Consider the following 14,323-nt stretch of genomic DNA (forward strand, 5'->3'; position numbering starts at 1 on the left):
GAATAGCACCCTCTGCATCATCATACTCCCAGTGTCCACCGATTGGGTCCATCCCAACCTGAGACCAAATTCCCATTGATCACTAACAACCAGTGGTCTGCCAGTCCTTTCATGGATCACTGTGGTTGACATCATCCTAACATTCACCTGTGCCAGGAACAGAACCAACAGTCTGGATAATATGTCCATTCAACTACCTTTAGTGGATGGAGAAGCAAACTTTGGAAATCAAGGTCTTCACCAAGAACATAACCTCAAGGCCATGTACACGTCCTTTGTGTGACTGAAAACTTTACAAAGCATTTCTTTTTCTGTTCTCAAGATGTTTCTTTGGTCCTCCTTAATTTCTCCAGATAACTGCCCAAAACATTATTTCTTTCAGAATTAAAACTAGTGATACAGTGTCCAAGATTCATTAGCATTCCTCTCCCAAGACTCTGAGGCAGTGGTTCTCAAAATGTGGCTCCTCCCACCAGAGGCATCCTCATCACCTGGGAGCTTAGAAATGTAAATTATTTGTTCTCTTGCTAAATCTTCTAAATCAGAAACTCTAGAGATGGGAAACTTCATATTTTAATAAGCCTCCAGATGACTTTGGTGCAGTTCAAGTTTGAGAACTGCTGCTCTGTGGGAAGGTGACACACGATCCCTCTCTCATGAATGAGAGTCAGAGCCCCCCAGACTAGGACTCTTTCAAGAAGTCACAGATTTTCCTGCCCACTTACAATGACAGAAAGCAGGACGTTCTTGGATTTAGCAGATGTCCTCTGATCTTTGGGGGAAGAAATACATGAATGAACAGCCACCCCACAATGAAGAGAGGAGGACTTCACAAAGTTGTCACTGTCCTCCCAGCCACGAGGAAGAGAAAATGCCTGCAAGAAAAGCAATAATGAAACCCAGCGGCAACTACTGAATTTGGATGATGGGTTTGCTCAACCTGGTTGAGGCTGAAAAGGCCAGGGGAGGGCATCTTCCGGGTGATGAATTCATAAAGTTCTGGTTTGGGAGGTTGACACATTGATGCTATTTAAGAAACCATATTATATTTAAAGTGAATTCATTATGCAAATCTTAAGGAAAGATAACCAAAGCTATTTTTTTGCAAAATGATTCCTATGTTGCCTCTATCAGCTTTGTATAAGACAAACAAAGAAAAAACACTCTAGCCACTTCAACTCCAACCTAGCTTTGCATCAAGAGAGTGACATCATAATTTACACTAGTGAGTGACAAGCTATTAGAGTCAATGGAAAAGATCATGAGGGGCTTAGGAGCCAAACAGATCTGCATTCAAGTTCCAGCTCCACCACTTACTAGCTATGTGACCTTGAATAAGTTACCTAGCTTTACTTAAGTCTCAGTTTCCTAAGTGTAAGTAATGATAACGGTAGTGCCTGTCTCCCAGGGATGTTGTGCTGATTAAATAGGTTGAAGTATAGTGAGTACCTAGTCCACTGGCTGGTAAGTAAAAGTGCCTAGAGAAAGTTAGCTGCTATATTTATTATTTTTATTATTTCTGCCTCATTGTCCATCGTATTGGTGCAGGATGGAGTGAAAAATTATGGGATGAATGAATGAGCGAATAAGCAGTGAACCTAAAGAAATCTACAGATTCAATGCAATCTCAATCAGAATCCCAAGGACATTCTTCATGGAAATAGAACAAAAAATCCTAAAACATATATGGAGTGACAAAAGACTTTGATTAGCCAAAGCAATCCTGAGAAAAAAGAATAAAACTGGAGGCATCACAATCCCTGACTTGAAAATATACTACAAAGCTATAGTGATCAAAATATCATGGTACTGGCACAAAAAGAGACACACAGTCAATGGAACAGAATTGAAAGCCCAGAAATAAAACCACACATCTATGGATAGCTAATCTTTGACAAAGGAGCCAAGAACACACAATGCAGAAAGGAAAGTCTCCAATAAATGCTGTTGGGAAAACTGGACAGCCACGTGCAAAAGGATGAAAGTAGACCATTATCTTATACCATACACAAAAATTAACTCAAAATGGATTAAAGACTTGAATATAAGACTTGAAACCATAAAACTCCTAGAAGAAAATATAGACAGTACACTCTTTGACATCGGTCTTAACTGTATCTTTTCAAATGCCATGTCTACTCAGGCAAGGGAAATAAAAGAAAAAATTAACAAATGGGACTACATCAGACTAAAAAGCTTCTGCAAGGCAAAGGAAACCATGTCAAAAAGAAAAGACAACCCACCAACTGGGAGAAAATATTTGCAAATCATATATTTGATAAGGGGTTGATTTCCAAAATATATAAAGAACTCACACAACTCAAGAAGAAAACAAACAACCTGATCAAAAATGGGGAGAACATCCCACAACTAGAAGGACCCACAACTAAGATATACAACTATGTACGGGGGGGTTTGGGGAGATAAAGCAGAAAAAAAAAAAAAGATAGGCAACAGTTGTTAGCTCAGGTGCCAATCTTTAAAAAAAATAAATTAAAAAAAATGGGGAGAGAACATGAAGAGACATTTTTCCAAAGAAGATACATAGATGGCCAATAGGCACATGAAAAGCTGTTCAACATCACTAATTATTAGAGAAATGCAAATCAAAATTACAATGAAATTTCGCCTTACACCTGTCAGAATGGCTGTAATTAATAAGCCAAAAAATAGCAAATGTTGGAAAGGATGTGGAGTAAAGGGAACCCTCATACACTGCTGGTGGGAATGCAAGCTGGAACAGCCATTATGGAAAACAGTATGGAGATTTCTCAAAAAATATATTTCTTGATATATATAATATATCATATTATTAATATAATATCATATATATTATATTAGAAATACCATATGATCCAGCTATTCCACTACTGGGTACTTATCCAAAGAACATGAAATCAAAAATTCAAAGAGATTTATGCGCCCCTATGTTCATCACAGCATTATTCACAATAGCCAAGATGTGGAAGCAACCCAAATGCTCACCCACTGATGACTGGATAAAGAAGATGTGTTATATTTATACAATGGAATACTACTCAGCCATAAAAAAGACAAAATCGTGCCATTTGTGACAACATGGCCGGACCTTGAGGGTATTATGCTAAGTGAACTAAGTCAGACAGAGAAAGACAAACACAGTATGATTTCACTCCTCTGTGAAAGATAAACAAACACATGGATAAAGAGAACAGCTTAGTGGTTACCAGAGGAGAAGCGAGTGAGGGGAGGGTGAAAGGGGTAAAGAAGCATATAGGTATGGTGATGGATAAAAACTAGACTATTGGCAGTGAACACAATGCAGTTTATACAGAAACTGATATATAATAATGTACACCTGAAATTTACACAATGTTATAAGCCAATATGATGTCAATAAAATAATTTTAAAAAAATAAGCATTGAAAGAAAACAAAGGCATCATATTAATGAAGGCCAGTTTGCTGTTTTAGATAGTGAGGGACCATGCTTCTCCTTGGCATGCCCTCTGTTGGGTGCAGCAGGAAAATGGCTTAGCTCCTGATCTTCTTTTGGCCGACAGAAATCCAAGGATAGTCTCCAAGCTCACCCAGAAGGAGTCCACAGCTTTCCAACCACCCTGCGTCTCTCTGATTCACCCCCCTCATCCATCTGCCGAGAACAAACAGTTCCGCGTGAGTGCTCTTGGAGGACATGAACCTTCCTTTGGCATTATTGCTCAGTGCTAAGTCACTCGCTGTGCTTGTAGTCAACTTAGCCAACGCCAGTTTCTAGCATGCTGAGGACTGCTATTTTCCTTTCCTAAAGGCCACGAGTCCTGCTGTTTCACATGGCAGAGTGAGAATGTGACAAACTCAGATGGACATAGCAAGTCCCTGTAGACAGCCTCAAGGAGACAGACTCTGAACGTGTGACTTCCTACGTGGGTAGTGGGAGTCACTTTATCTCTCCTTTTGGGCTTCAGTTGTGGCAAGACAGGAATTGGAACACCTGCCCCCAATCTTCTCAGAGATGTGATCTGAAACCATTTTTACTTAAAAATAGTCTGAGAGGAGTAAATATTACACAGACACTGAATCCTTTGACTAAATAAAGTACTCAACAAACTTGAGACAAAATTATAAGTTAATTTTACTAATTGCCCAGGACACAGGTGTTCTGTCATAATAATTTCATCCTTTTCACTCCCACCTTCACTCCTGAAACAATGTTGGTCCCTATCAGTGTCGATTCTTCCCATCATTTCCCAGATTCTCACCTCCTTTATAACAGCTTCCATATCCTGAGTGCTCTTTCTGTGCCAGGGACTCTGCTATCACCATGTATGTATTTTCTCAATTGATCTCACAATATTTCTCAAGGCCAGAACTATTATTATCTCCATTTTTGCAAATGAAGAGACTAAGGCTTAAATGGCTGTGGGAATTTGCCTCTGGACGTAAGAACTTGAGAGCAGCTGAGCTGGACTTGAGTCTAGATCATCAGGCTCCACGGTGTGTACACTTGAGCACTATGAAAGAGTGCCTCAGACCTTGACCACGCCATTCCTGCAGTGGCTCAGTAGGTCCGGAATCCAGCCATCCCCTGCCTAACTAAGCAGTCCGAGGAAAAGGAATCTTCTATCACCACTGAAGTTATGAAGAAGGAAAATGTTGATGGATTTTCTTTTAGCTTGATCTAGAGAGATCAATTTAGAAAAAAGAGAAAAATTCCCATCCACACCAAAGTGTCACAGCCTGTGAAACCAGGAAGGGTGAAGGAGGACTGCCTGCCCTTCATGGAGCTCTCATTAGAATGCATCTGTCTGTATGCTACTCTGCACGGAGAAAACACCCAAGAAAGGATTTTGATTTCAAGAAAAACATCAAGTTCACACTTTTATCTGAAAGAAGGGAGATGTACTTACATACCCAATGATTTAAAAAAATCCTTTATATTTGTTCCTATGTGGCGTGTTCATGAATTTCCTTCCAAAAATAAAACTAAAACAGCCTCTTTGAGGACTCTCATCCACTTTCATGCTACCAACTACCATCTATAGCAAGTTGGCTCCTAAATCTGTATCATGTCCACATCCACGTGGTCAGCTGCCAACTGGCAACCTTCTCTAGATTCTTCATAGACATCCTGGGCTTAACACGTCAGCAACACATTCTATTCCCTACCGTACTCCTCAGTATGATTCCTCTCAACGACAGTCAAATCGCCCCTCCAGTAAACTAAGCCAGACACCCATGAACTTCTTCCTTACTCAGTCTCCAAGGTTTGTTGATTCTGCTCTTGGACAAACTCTCCTCTGGGTCTCCTCTTCTCAACTTCCATCACCACTGCCTCCTCATCTCTTTCCTGTCATTGCACTAACTTTCTAACTGGTTTATCCTGCTTCCACTCTCTTTCATCCACCATTACGGGAATGCCAGAGTGATCTTTCTAATACATGCATCCAATTTTGTCCTTCCCCTCATTAAAACCCATCAGGGCCTCCAGTGCATCAAATCTAAGCTCTCCAGACTTTAAAGAGAGGTACTTAAAACCCTCACAGTCTGGCTCCTCCTCTCTTGTCTAGCCTCCTTTATCCCTTCCCCATTCACTTGACCATCCCACCATGCTGAACCACTTAGAGTTCTCTGTCCTTCTTGTGCTGCTGTGCCTTTATGTGTGCTAGTCATTTTGCCCAGGGAGTCCTTACTTCTTTTCTCTGCTGGTGGATTCCTACTCATCCTTCAAGATTCAGGTCCAGAGTGAGGCATCTTTCTTGTGAGACCTCCCTGATTCTCCCTAGGCAGAGGTAAGTCTTTCTCCTATAGCCTCTGAAACACATCTCACGGTAGCACTTAGTAATAGGCACTTTGATTATTTGTTTACTGGTCTGTGTCTCTCAGCTCATTACAAGCTCTTCTAGGGCAGGGCCTCTGTCTTTTTCATCTCTGTGCCTCTAGCACCTATTACAGCACTTGGCATATCCAGGCACTTGATAAATGCTTGTTGAAAGTATGAATAAATGAGAGAATGAAACTTAATCACATGAAAATAGAAGTTCATATTTATCTGAAATTTTGAAATTTAACTTATCAAAAAATTTGACCTGAGCATGTGTGATGTATGAAGCATGGTGTTGCATTAGGCACAAGAAGTACTGTCTGTGGCCTCTGCCTTAAGAAACTGGTAATATGGCTATGGGGGCCAGATGAATACATACACAAACAAATGCTAATTAAGAGAGAAATGATTTTAATGAGCCTATAAAAAGGAACTTCTCAAGGCAATGTAGAATGAGTTGCAAAATGAATGAAATGCAGATGGGTTATAGGATCTTGGAGCTTGAAAAGGTCGCTATGGCCTAAGAAAGGGATTCTCTGGAATATGACTTGATCAGTTATAACTCCATGTTGCAAGGGGCAAAAAGCATTAGCCTATAGTGGTTTAAATAATAAAGGGAAACTTTCAGCCAAAATTCCCAGGAAAGGCTGGCTTCAGACAAGACTCTATCTAGTGTGCAAATAATATCACCTCATTTCTCTCCATTTCTCTCCTCCTCCCCTGGCGGTGTCAGCTTCTGTTCCTCTTCTTCCACACGTTATCCTGTCATCACCCTCCTCTTCCCCCAGCAGCTCCATGTGCTTGCCTTGAAGGGGACCATTTCCAGACCTCACAGCCTCATCTTTTCTTTCCCAGAAGACTCCAGCAAATATATACTTACAGCTCATTATCTCTGATTAGTTACATAACATCCCTCACTCAATCACTGTGGCCACAAAAAAAGAGATATTCTAATTGATTTAAGCCAATTAGTGCCCACCTCAAAAGTGTGGGGAAGGTCAGTTGCACCTATACATGACTGAAAATATGAAAGGGTGGTTGCCTAAGAATATACAATGCACAGAGAATATGCAGAGGCTAGCATGTCACCCAAGGGTGGAGCCATGTGGCTTGGGAAACATGCCTTAGGGCCACACTGAACAAGTCTGACTTGCTGTTCATTTGTTTCACCTAAGCCATGATGTTAAAAGAGTTTTCAGAACAGGTGGCCTCCCCACACTATCCTTCCCTAAATCATGGCAGAAGAAAGAGCTCTGGATTAAGGATCAAAAGGCTGACTTCTGATCTTGGCTCTGTCAAGACACTGAATCTTTCTGGCCCTCAGTTTTCTCCATTATAAAATGCAGATGACACCTGTCCTCCCAGCATTGTCAAGAGGGTCAAATGAAACTACCAGTTTGGAAGCTCTTTCTAAAGTATCAAAATATATTTAGAAAGGACTATTTGTAATCTCATCCTCAGTGTTCACTTCTATAAATTCCTCATCTTGAGAGATTAAGGAAATTAAGCCAATGAACTCCTCCAATTTCCCTTTGTTCACCCCACTCCAGATGGTCTGGCCATCTTTCAGTTCCTCATAAGCTCTGTATCAATCATGATGCTTTTTGCTCAAGGAATGGAAAATTCCATTCCAAAGGGCTTTAACACTAGGACACTTTAGTCTCCCATAATAAGGAGGTGCAGTATGATAGACCTGTGCCTCCACATCTTTTGGCTCCAACCTCGGATAAGGGTTGCTCTCATCCTCAGCATCATTGCAAGACGGCTGCAGTGGTTCCAGGAATCACAGGAAAAGAGGAACTCTTTCTTCATGTGTGTCTCTCTTTTTTTTTTAGGCTAGAAAATCTTTCTAAGAAAAATTCTCATGTCTCATTAGTTAGAACTGGCCACAAGCCCACCCCTAAACCAATCTTGGGCAAAGGGGGGGTGGGATTTGTATGGTTGGCTGAGGTTACTTAGGATTCACTCTTGAGCTAGGGATAGGGCTATTTTCTACATGGCTACGTGGTGGAAAATGATCAGGGTCTGACAGTTAAAAGATGGGGGAAATTGGCTATTGGGCAAGCAACCAAAAGAGCCTGTGTAGCAGATGCTGCCAGGCCTTATGACTTGGGTGCACATCACTGACTTCTCACCACTAGCACCTGTATTTCTTTGCTTGCAAGCTTCTTGTAGTTTTGCAGCCTGCTTCGAGGCCCAAGAAATAAGCCATAAACCCCAGGGGATTAATGTTCCCAGCCTGGAAACATCCCTCAATGACTGATGAGAGTATATACATCCCCAAGTGTATAAATACCTTAATTCCCTCATCCCTAGGGTGAGATAACTCTGTCCTGTTTGCTATATACCAGCTTCCAGAATTTCACCAGTAGAATTAAGTCCTTGTTGCCACAGTCGTAGCCTTATAGGCTGCCTTCCTCTTCCTGTCTCTCTTTTTTACTCCATTATGGTGTTTCATTCACCTCTTTTGACTTCCTATCTCACAGTCGGCTTCCTGGGAAACCCAAATGAAGATACTCTGCACCATATGCCAAACCCCTTCCTGAATCCAGAGGCTTGGTATGTAATGTTCCCATCTGCTTGGAATGTGTTTCCTCTCTCTTCTCACCTGATGCACATTCACACTCCCTCCAAGTTTCAGTGTGAATGTCACTTCCTTTCGGAAGGCTTCTTTGACCCCCTCTCCATCTGACACCATTCTCTCAGTGTTTGCTCTCTTATTCTGTACTTCTCCCTAACAATGGTTGCAATTTAATTAATTGCTTGTGTAATTATTTGTTTGCCATCTTTATCCCCAACTAGACTGCGAGCTGCTGGAAGGCAGGGACAATGGTTTGGCTTCCCACTATATTGCTGGCACCTGGCACAATGCCGAGCACAAGGACTTACTGGATGTTGAAAAGCTGAGCCTTGTGAAAGATGTAAGTTTGACGGTCATTGACAAAGACAAAATTATCAAAGCTTTAGATGAAACAGATTTTTTATTCACGTGACTCTTAATGGATCTACATTTATTTCTTGGGATGGAATATAACTTTTATGCATGAGAGCGATGACCACCATCTAAGGGAGAATCTTAGAGTAGCTCATTTTTATCTATTAAAGACGCCATTTTAATCACCTTTTTATTTTATTTATACATTACAGAATTCCATCTCAAATCCACCATTCCTTCATTCATTTATTTATTTTTTTTGTAAGGAAGATTGGCCCTGAGCTATAATCTGTTACCAATCTTCCTCTTCTGCTTGAGGAAGGTTGTCAGTGAGCTAACCATTCTCCCCTATTTCGTATGTGGGATGCCACCGCAGCATGACTTACTGAGCAGTGTGTAGGTCTGTGCCCGGGATCCAAACCTACAAACCCCGGGCCGCCAAAGCAGAGCATGCGAACCCAACCACTATGCCACCAGGCTAGCCCCTATTCATTTATTTATTCAATGCCCACTTATAGGGCACTACACCTGGCAAGACCCTAGAACTATCTGCTATCAACTCTTTTCAAAAGTCATGAGAGAGATTATATTTATGGAGAATATTCCAGCTCCTCTCTCTGCCTCCCCTCAGCTGAACTTCCACATTAAGCTTTTGGCTTTCACTCAAGGAACAAGCAATGATCCTATGAACTCAATCACTATATTTTCTGGAAAAGAGTAACTGAGGAGATCACCTGTGTTGTCACTCAGCACTCATATGGGAGAATTTCTTTCAGCAGTAAGTGGTTTGAGGCAGGGTACAAACAAACAAACAGGCATGCTTCCCGCCTCTCTGCCAGGCACCCTCTCTTACTAATCCCTAAACAGGACCCTTACCTCTGCAGAGGGTGGATCCAGGTCTTGCAGGGCTTGAGGCTTATATGATTTGGAATCCTTCTTTGAGAAAAAAGAACAAAACTACACATAAAAATGTGACACAGAGCCTTGGAGGGAGTCCACACGAGGGAGGGGCTCTGAAGTTTAAGCTTCACTGGTTTCACAGTAAATGAGCATCTGACCTTGATTCAGTGAAACCGGTCTCCTCAGCTCTTTACTCCGCCATGGTGGTTCTAGGCCTTGTTTACGTTGCTTTCTTACTTGAAAGCTCTCCCTCCTCCTTCTTCAATGCCTGGACCATATTTTTTCAAAGTTTGGTCCCACAAATGCTTTCTTTGACTCTATCAGCAGAAAATCTCTCCTTGCCCTGAAGGCCCACAACCCTCTGTATAGAGCCCAGGATATGTTGTCTCACTACAGCTTAGAGAACGTCATGAATTGCTCTATTGAGGTGCATATAGCATGCCTTCTCCAATTACCTTGTCCATTTCTTGAGGACAAGGATTATTTCTTCATTTAGATCTCTCCTCAGCATCTATGAAAGTTCTGGACACCGCAGGAAGGGGAGGGAAAAAGGAAGGGTGTTACAGAAGCAAAACGGTGGGGTTTAGAGTGAGGCTGACCTGGTTCGAGTTCTAACTCTGCCACTCTTTAGTGTGGGGCCTCCGGCAAGTCGCTTGACCTGAGTCTTGGCTTTTCACTGACAAATGGATATAATAATGATGTTTATTTCACATGATTGTTGTGAGGATGAAGTAAAAGCATTTATTCATTCACCAGATATCTATTTAGTCCTCTCTTGGGCTATTTTTGTCACCACAGGCTTGGAGCACACGTGAATGAGCAATACCCCATGTGTGGGGGTTCTCACAGTTGAGTTGGGAGATGGGAATTTATAATGTGTCAGGATAAGGCTGTAACAGACACACAAGCAGAGCAGAGGAAGCACTCAACAAATACTTGTTAAATAAATGACTGACAGAATGAAGTCAGAAGAGAAAATGGTTAATTTTGCAAAATAAGGAAGACTACACATATTTGCAGCATCATCCCTATGTAAATCTAACGTTAAAGATAACGGATGTGACAGTGCATGGGCAGTCATAGAATGCTACATGTTAAAATAAAGAAAATCAATAGGAGAAAGAAAGCGAGGATTGTATAAAAGGAGAGAGGGAAAAAAGGGAGGAAGAAAGGCACTAAGAAGGCAAGGAGGGAGGAAGGGACATCTGTCGACCCACCTGGCCAAGCGTGCACTCCATGCCACCCAGGAAGTCGGCCTCCTTCAGCCCGTTGTGGTTGCTGCTGATGTCGTGGACCTCGAACCGCAGGCGCTGCACCTCTTCAAAGTAAAAGTCCACAGTAAACAGTTTTGAATACACTGGGTTTATGCAGGTGCGAATCACCTCCGTTCTGTCAACCTGCAAGGAGAGAGAAAGAGAAAACCCATCAGGGATTAGGGCCTTTTATTATAATCCTTCAGGAGAATTAATCTTATGGTGCTTCCCCTCCTTCCAAACTATAAACACCCGCCACCAAGTCACCAGGGCAAGCAGTTTGAAAGTCTTCAAGGAAGCACCTTCAGAGAATAAGCCGTGTGTCAAGCAGGAAAATCTTCTTAGAATAATCCGAAGCTTTGTATTCAAAGATTTAGAGCATGTTGGATTGTTAGTAATAGGGCAACACGACGGATTGTTAGTGGCTGCCTGGAGCCTTAGGATGAGAAGGAGTCTGAGGGCACATCTGGGCTCAGGAGGAAAGATATCTGTCATCGATTCCTCATGTCTGAAGGGCACAGCAATGGCAAATGACTGTGTAGGTGCCCCATTTTAGCCAATCCTAAAGTTTCATAAATCCTGATTCCCGGCATAATGAAGTGGAAAGGCCATGAGAATGGATATGAAGATAACAGCCTTTGGTCTCAAGGATGCCTTTTATTGGGTTTATAATGCTTCCTTGGTCATTTCAACTCCCCAGGCCTCAGTTTCCTCATCAACAAAATGAGGATTAGAGCATTAGTTGGTGAAAACATCCCTTCCTTCTCTAATATTCCAAGAGCTATGATTCCCCTTGCCTTCTGTGATGATAACTCTCATTTGCCCCCCTCTCCCAGACTCATATCTGCCGCTTTCTGCCCTACTCTGTGTCCCTGGTGGCTGACCTCTCTGGATTGAATTTCCTGGGCTCCCTTGCCCTCTGGGTTCTGGTTGGAGTCAGCCAAAGGGAGGACTTGGCAGGACATCAGAGAGTGAGAGAACAGAGAGGGGCAGGCTGAGGCCCTGATATACGAATATATCTGGGAGGCCTTAAAGGACCAAGTTAGAGATAACCTAAAATCCCACAGTATCTCTCAACTGGAGAGAACCATTACTCATATCTTCAAATCAACTGGAGCCTGCACGTACTGTTGGCTTTCAAATAGAAACATGGTTTATTGGATACTTCCCAAGTGTCATTCATTAGCACCAACTGTGAAAAACATTACCCCGCTTTCTTTAGAGTACAGGGAAAGTCTCTCAACAAAATGAAGAGAAGACAATCTGTGACCATATCATACATATACATGTTATCCAGAAAAGAATATTCAATACTTGCTGCAGCCTCCCCTGACATTCTTGAGTTCAGTGCTTTGTCCCTGGTCCTGTCCCTTCCTATGCAGGGCCCTGTGTGAGAGAGGGTTATCCTGCAAGGATCACCACCTGCTGTTCTTGGTGGGATGGACAATCCAGGTTGCAAGGAGAAGGAGCATATGGTTCTGTCATGCCGCTGCCCAACAGGCAGAAAACCAAGTCCCAACCTACTGCTGATTAGCATTTTACAACAAGCTATTGTTCAGACCAATGGTTATCTGACTATTCTAGCTTCCCATGAAGACTCAGCTTCTATATGAGCAAAGTGTTCTTTCTGGGGTCAGGATTGAATAGTTATTGACTGATCATATGAGTGCAAGGATTTACTATATTGGCATAATTTCTTTTCAATTATTAAGTGATTATGGTTTTGAATAATAAAAATCAGAGGTCATATACTGGTAGTGTGCAAATTCAAGCTGACTTGAAGGTGTTTTATTTGTCTCTTTTAAAAGTAATTTTCCCTTAATTTGCCAGCATAAAAGAAGGGCTATTTTTTGCTGCCACCTCTTTGGAAAAACAATCAAAATACCTTGCAACCTAGGGATACGTTCATACATGGCAACAATTGGGGACTGCCCCATTCAGGTGAGGCACTCATTCTCCATCTTACAAGCTCTTCTCCCTCAATGATTTTCCCTGCCTGACCCCTAAAGACATTTTTGCAACATCTGGTCCAAATTCATAGAATAATGATCCATATGATAAGAGATTTAATTATATTCATGTGGTTTCTTTTGATAGAGAATTTTGAAATAACCCCCATGATATAACTTATAAGAGGATTTGACATCCTCAAGACAGAAAAGGAGTCTTCTTTCCTTGTGGATGGAAGAATAGAGTCGTGGCTGGTTTAGACGATAAGAGATGGGAGGAGATGGAAACTCTAGCCTTTGTTCCTCTGTTTTAACCATCCCAAGTGGCACAAATCGCTGATTGGGCACCAGTCCCTCTGCTTTTCCTCTCACTTCTTGCTTTTCAAATGGTAATCCCACATACATATAAATTTGATGTTGGTATCAAGCCACCCCTCAGACAGACTATCCAAGGTGAGCTGCCAGCATGCAACACCGAATGACTTGGTTTTGCGAGGGAAAAGACTGGTTGGAAAGAAAGAAAGTAACAAGCATTTGCATTACCAAGATAGATAATCTCAGGGCCAGTACGAATCCTGAGTATAGGTGCTCAGGAAAACAGAGAAATGGTGATAGGGGATGTGCTCAGGATACTAAACGTGTATTTGGAAGATGTTTCAAAATATTCTGCATTCCCAGTCATTATGGGACGTGCATTATCTTTTCTGGAGACTGAAACCAGGTTTAACCTGAGCAACAGAGACCAGGACGGCCCATGTTTCTCATTGAGAGACATCAAGGTCAAGGCATATGTTTCCAAAAGACCACGCACTGACTGTTGCTGCCAGCTGCATCAGAATCAGTTGAGCCCCTTTCTTTAAAACTCGGATTCCTGTCCTTACCCCCAGGGATTCTGATTTAGTAAATATGGGATGGGGGACCCAGAAATCTGTATTTTTAAAAGTCTGCCAGGCAATTCTGATGTGGGAATATCCAAGTAAGGAAATTCAGGAGATGTAGGGTCTATCCCTCGTTCTTGTGTGAAATATTTTCTGTCAAGGTTTATTTTATCTTGCTGGCTCTCTGTTACCAAGTCTGCAAAAATGTGAACACTTATGTCCTCTCCTCCCTAATCATGAAGACTGATATAACAGTGCTGCTTTATGGTTTGCAGAACACACATCAATTTATTTCATTTGATTCTTATGGCAATCATGTGATGCACCTCTATACTATTCCTTTTTTTGGTGAGGAAGATTGGACCTGAGCTAACATCCATGCCAATCCTCCTCTATTTTGTATATGGGACGCCGCCACAGCATGGTTTGATGAGCAGTGTTTAGGTCCACGCCCAGGATCTGAACCTGCAAAGCTGGGGCTGCCAAAGCAGAGCATGCCAACTTAACCACTATGCCACTGGGCTGGCCCCTATACTATTTTATATATGAGAAAAATCAAGGTCAAATGTCAGCACAAGGTACTGGACAATATAATGGGCACATGAACTC

At 42.0% G+C, this 14,323-nt stretch overlaps 1 protein-coding gene across 7 annotated transcripts in view; it reads right to left on the reverse strand.

The window, feature by feature from the left end:
- The window catches only part of CPNE4 (copine 4), a 480,649-nt gene that overhangs the window by 156,469 nt on the left and 309,857 nt on the right, over positions 1-14,323 (reverse strand). For all 7 annotated transcript variants that reach the window (XM_070577529.1, XM_070577528.1, XM_070577531.1 and 4 more), the window contains one exon: positions 10,852-11,031. In XM_070577529.1, the coding sequence (XP_070433630.1) occupies positions 10,852-11,031 (180 nt within the window). The remainder of the gene's footprint in view (positions 1-10,851; positions 11,032-14,323) is intronic.

Source organism: Equus przewalskii, chromosome 15 (assembly GCF_037783145.1).
Source record: "Equus przewalskii isolate Varuska chromosome 15, EquPr2, whole genome shotgun sequence".
Taxonomy (NCBI): Eukaryota; Metazoa; Chordata; class Mammalia; order Perissodactyla; family Equidae; genus Equus; species Equus przewalskii.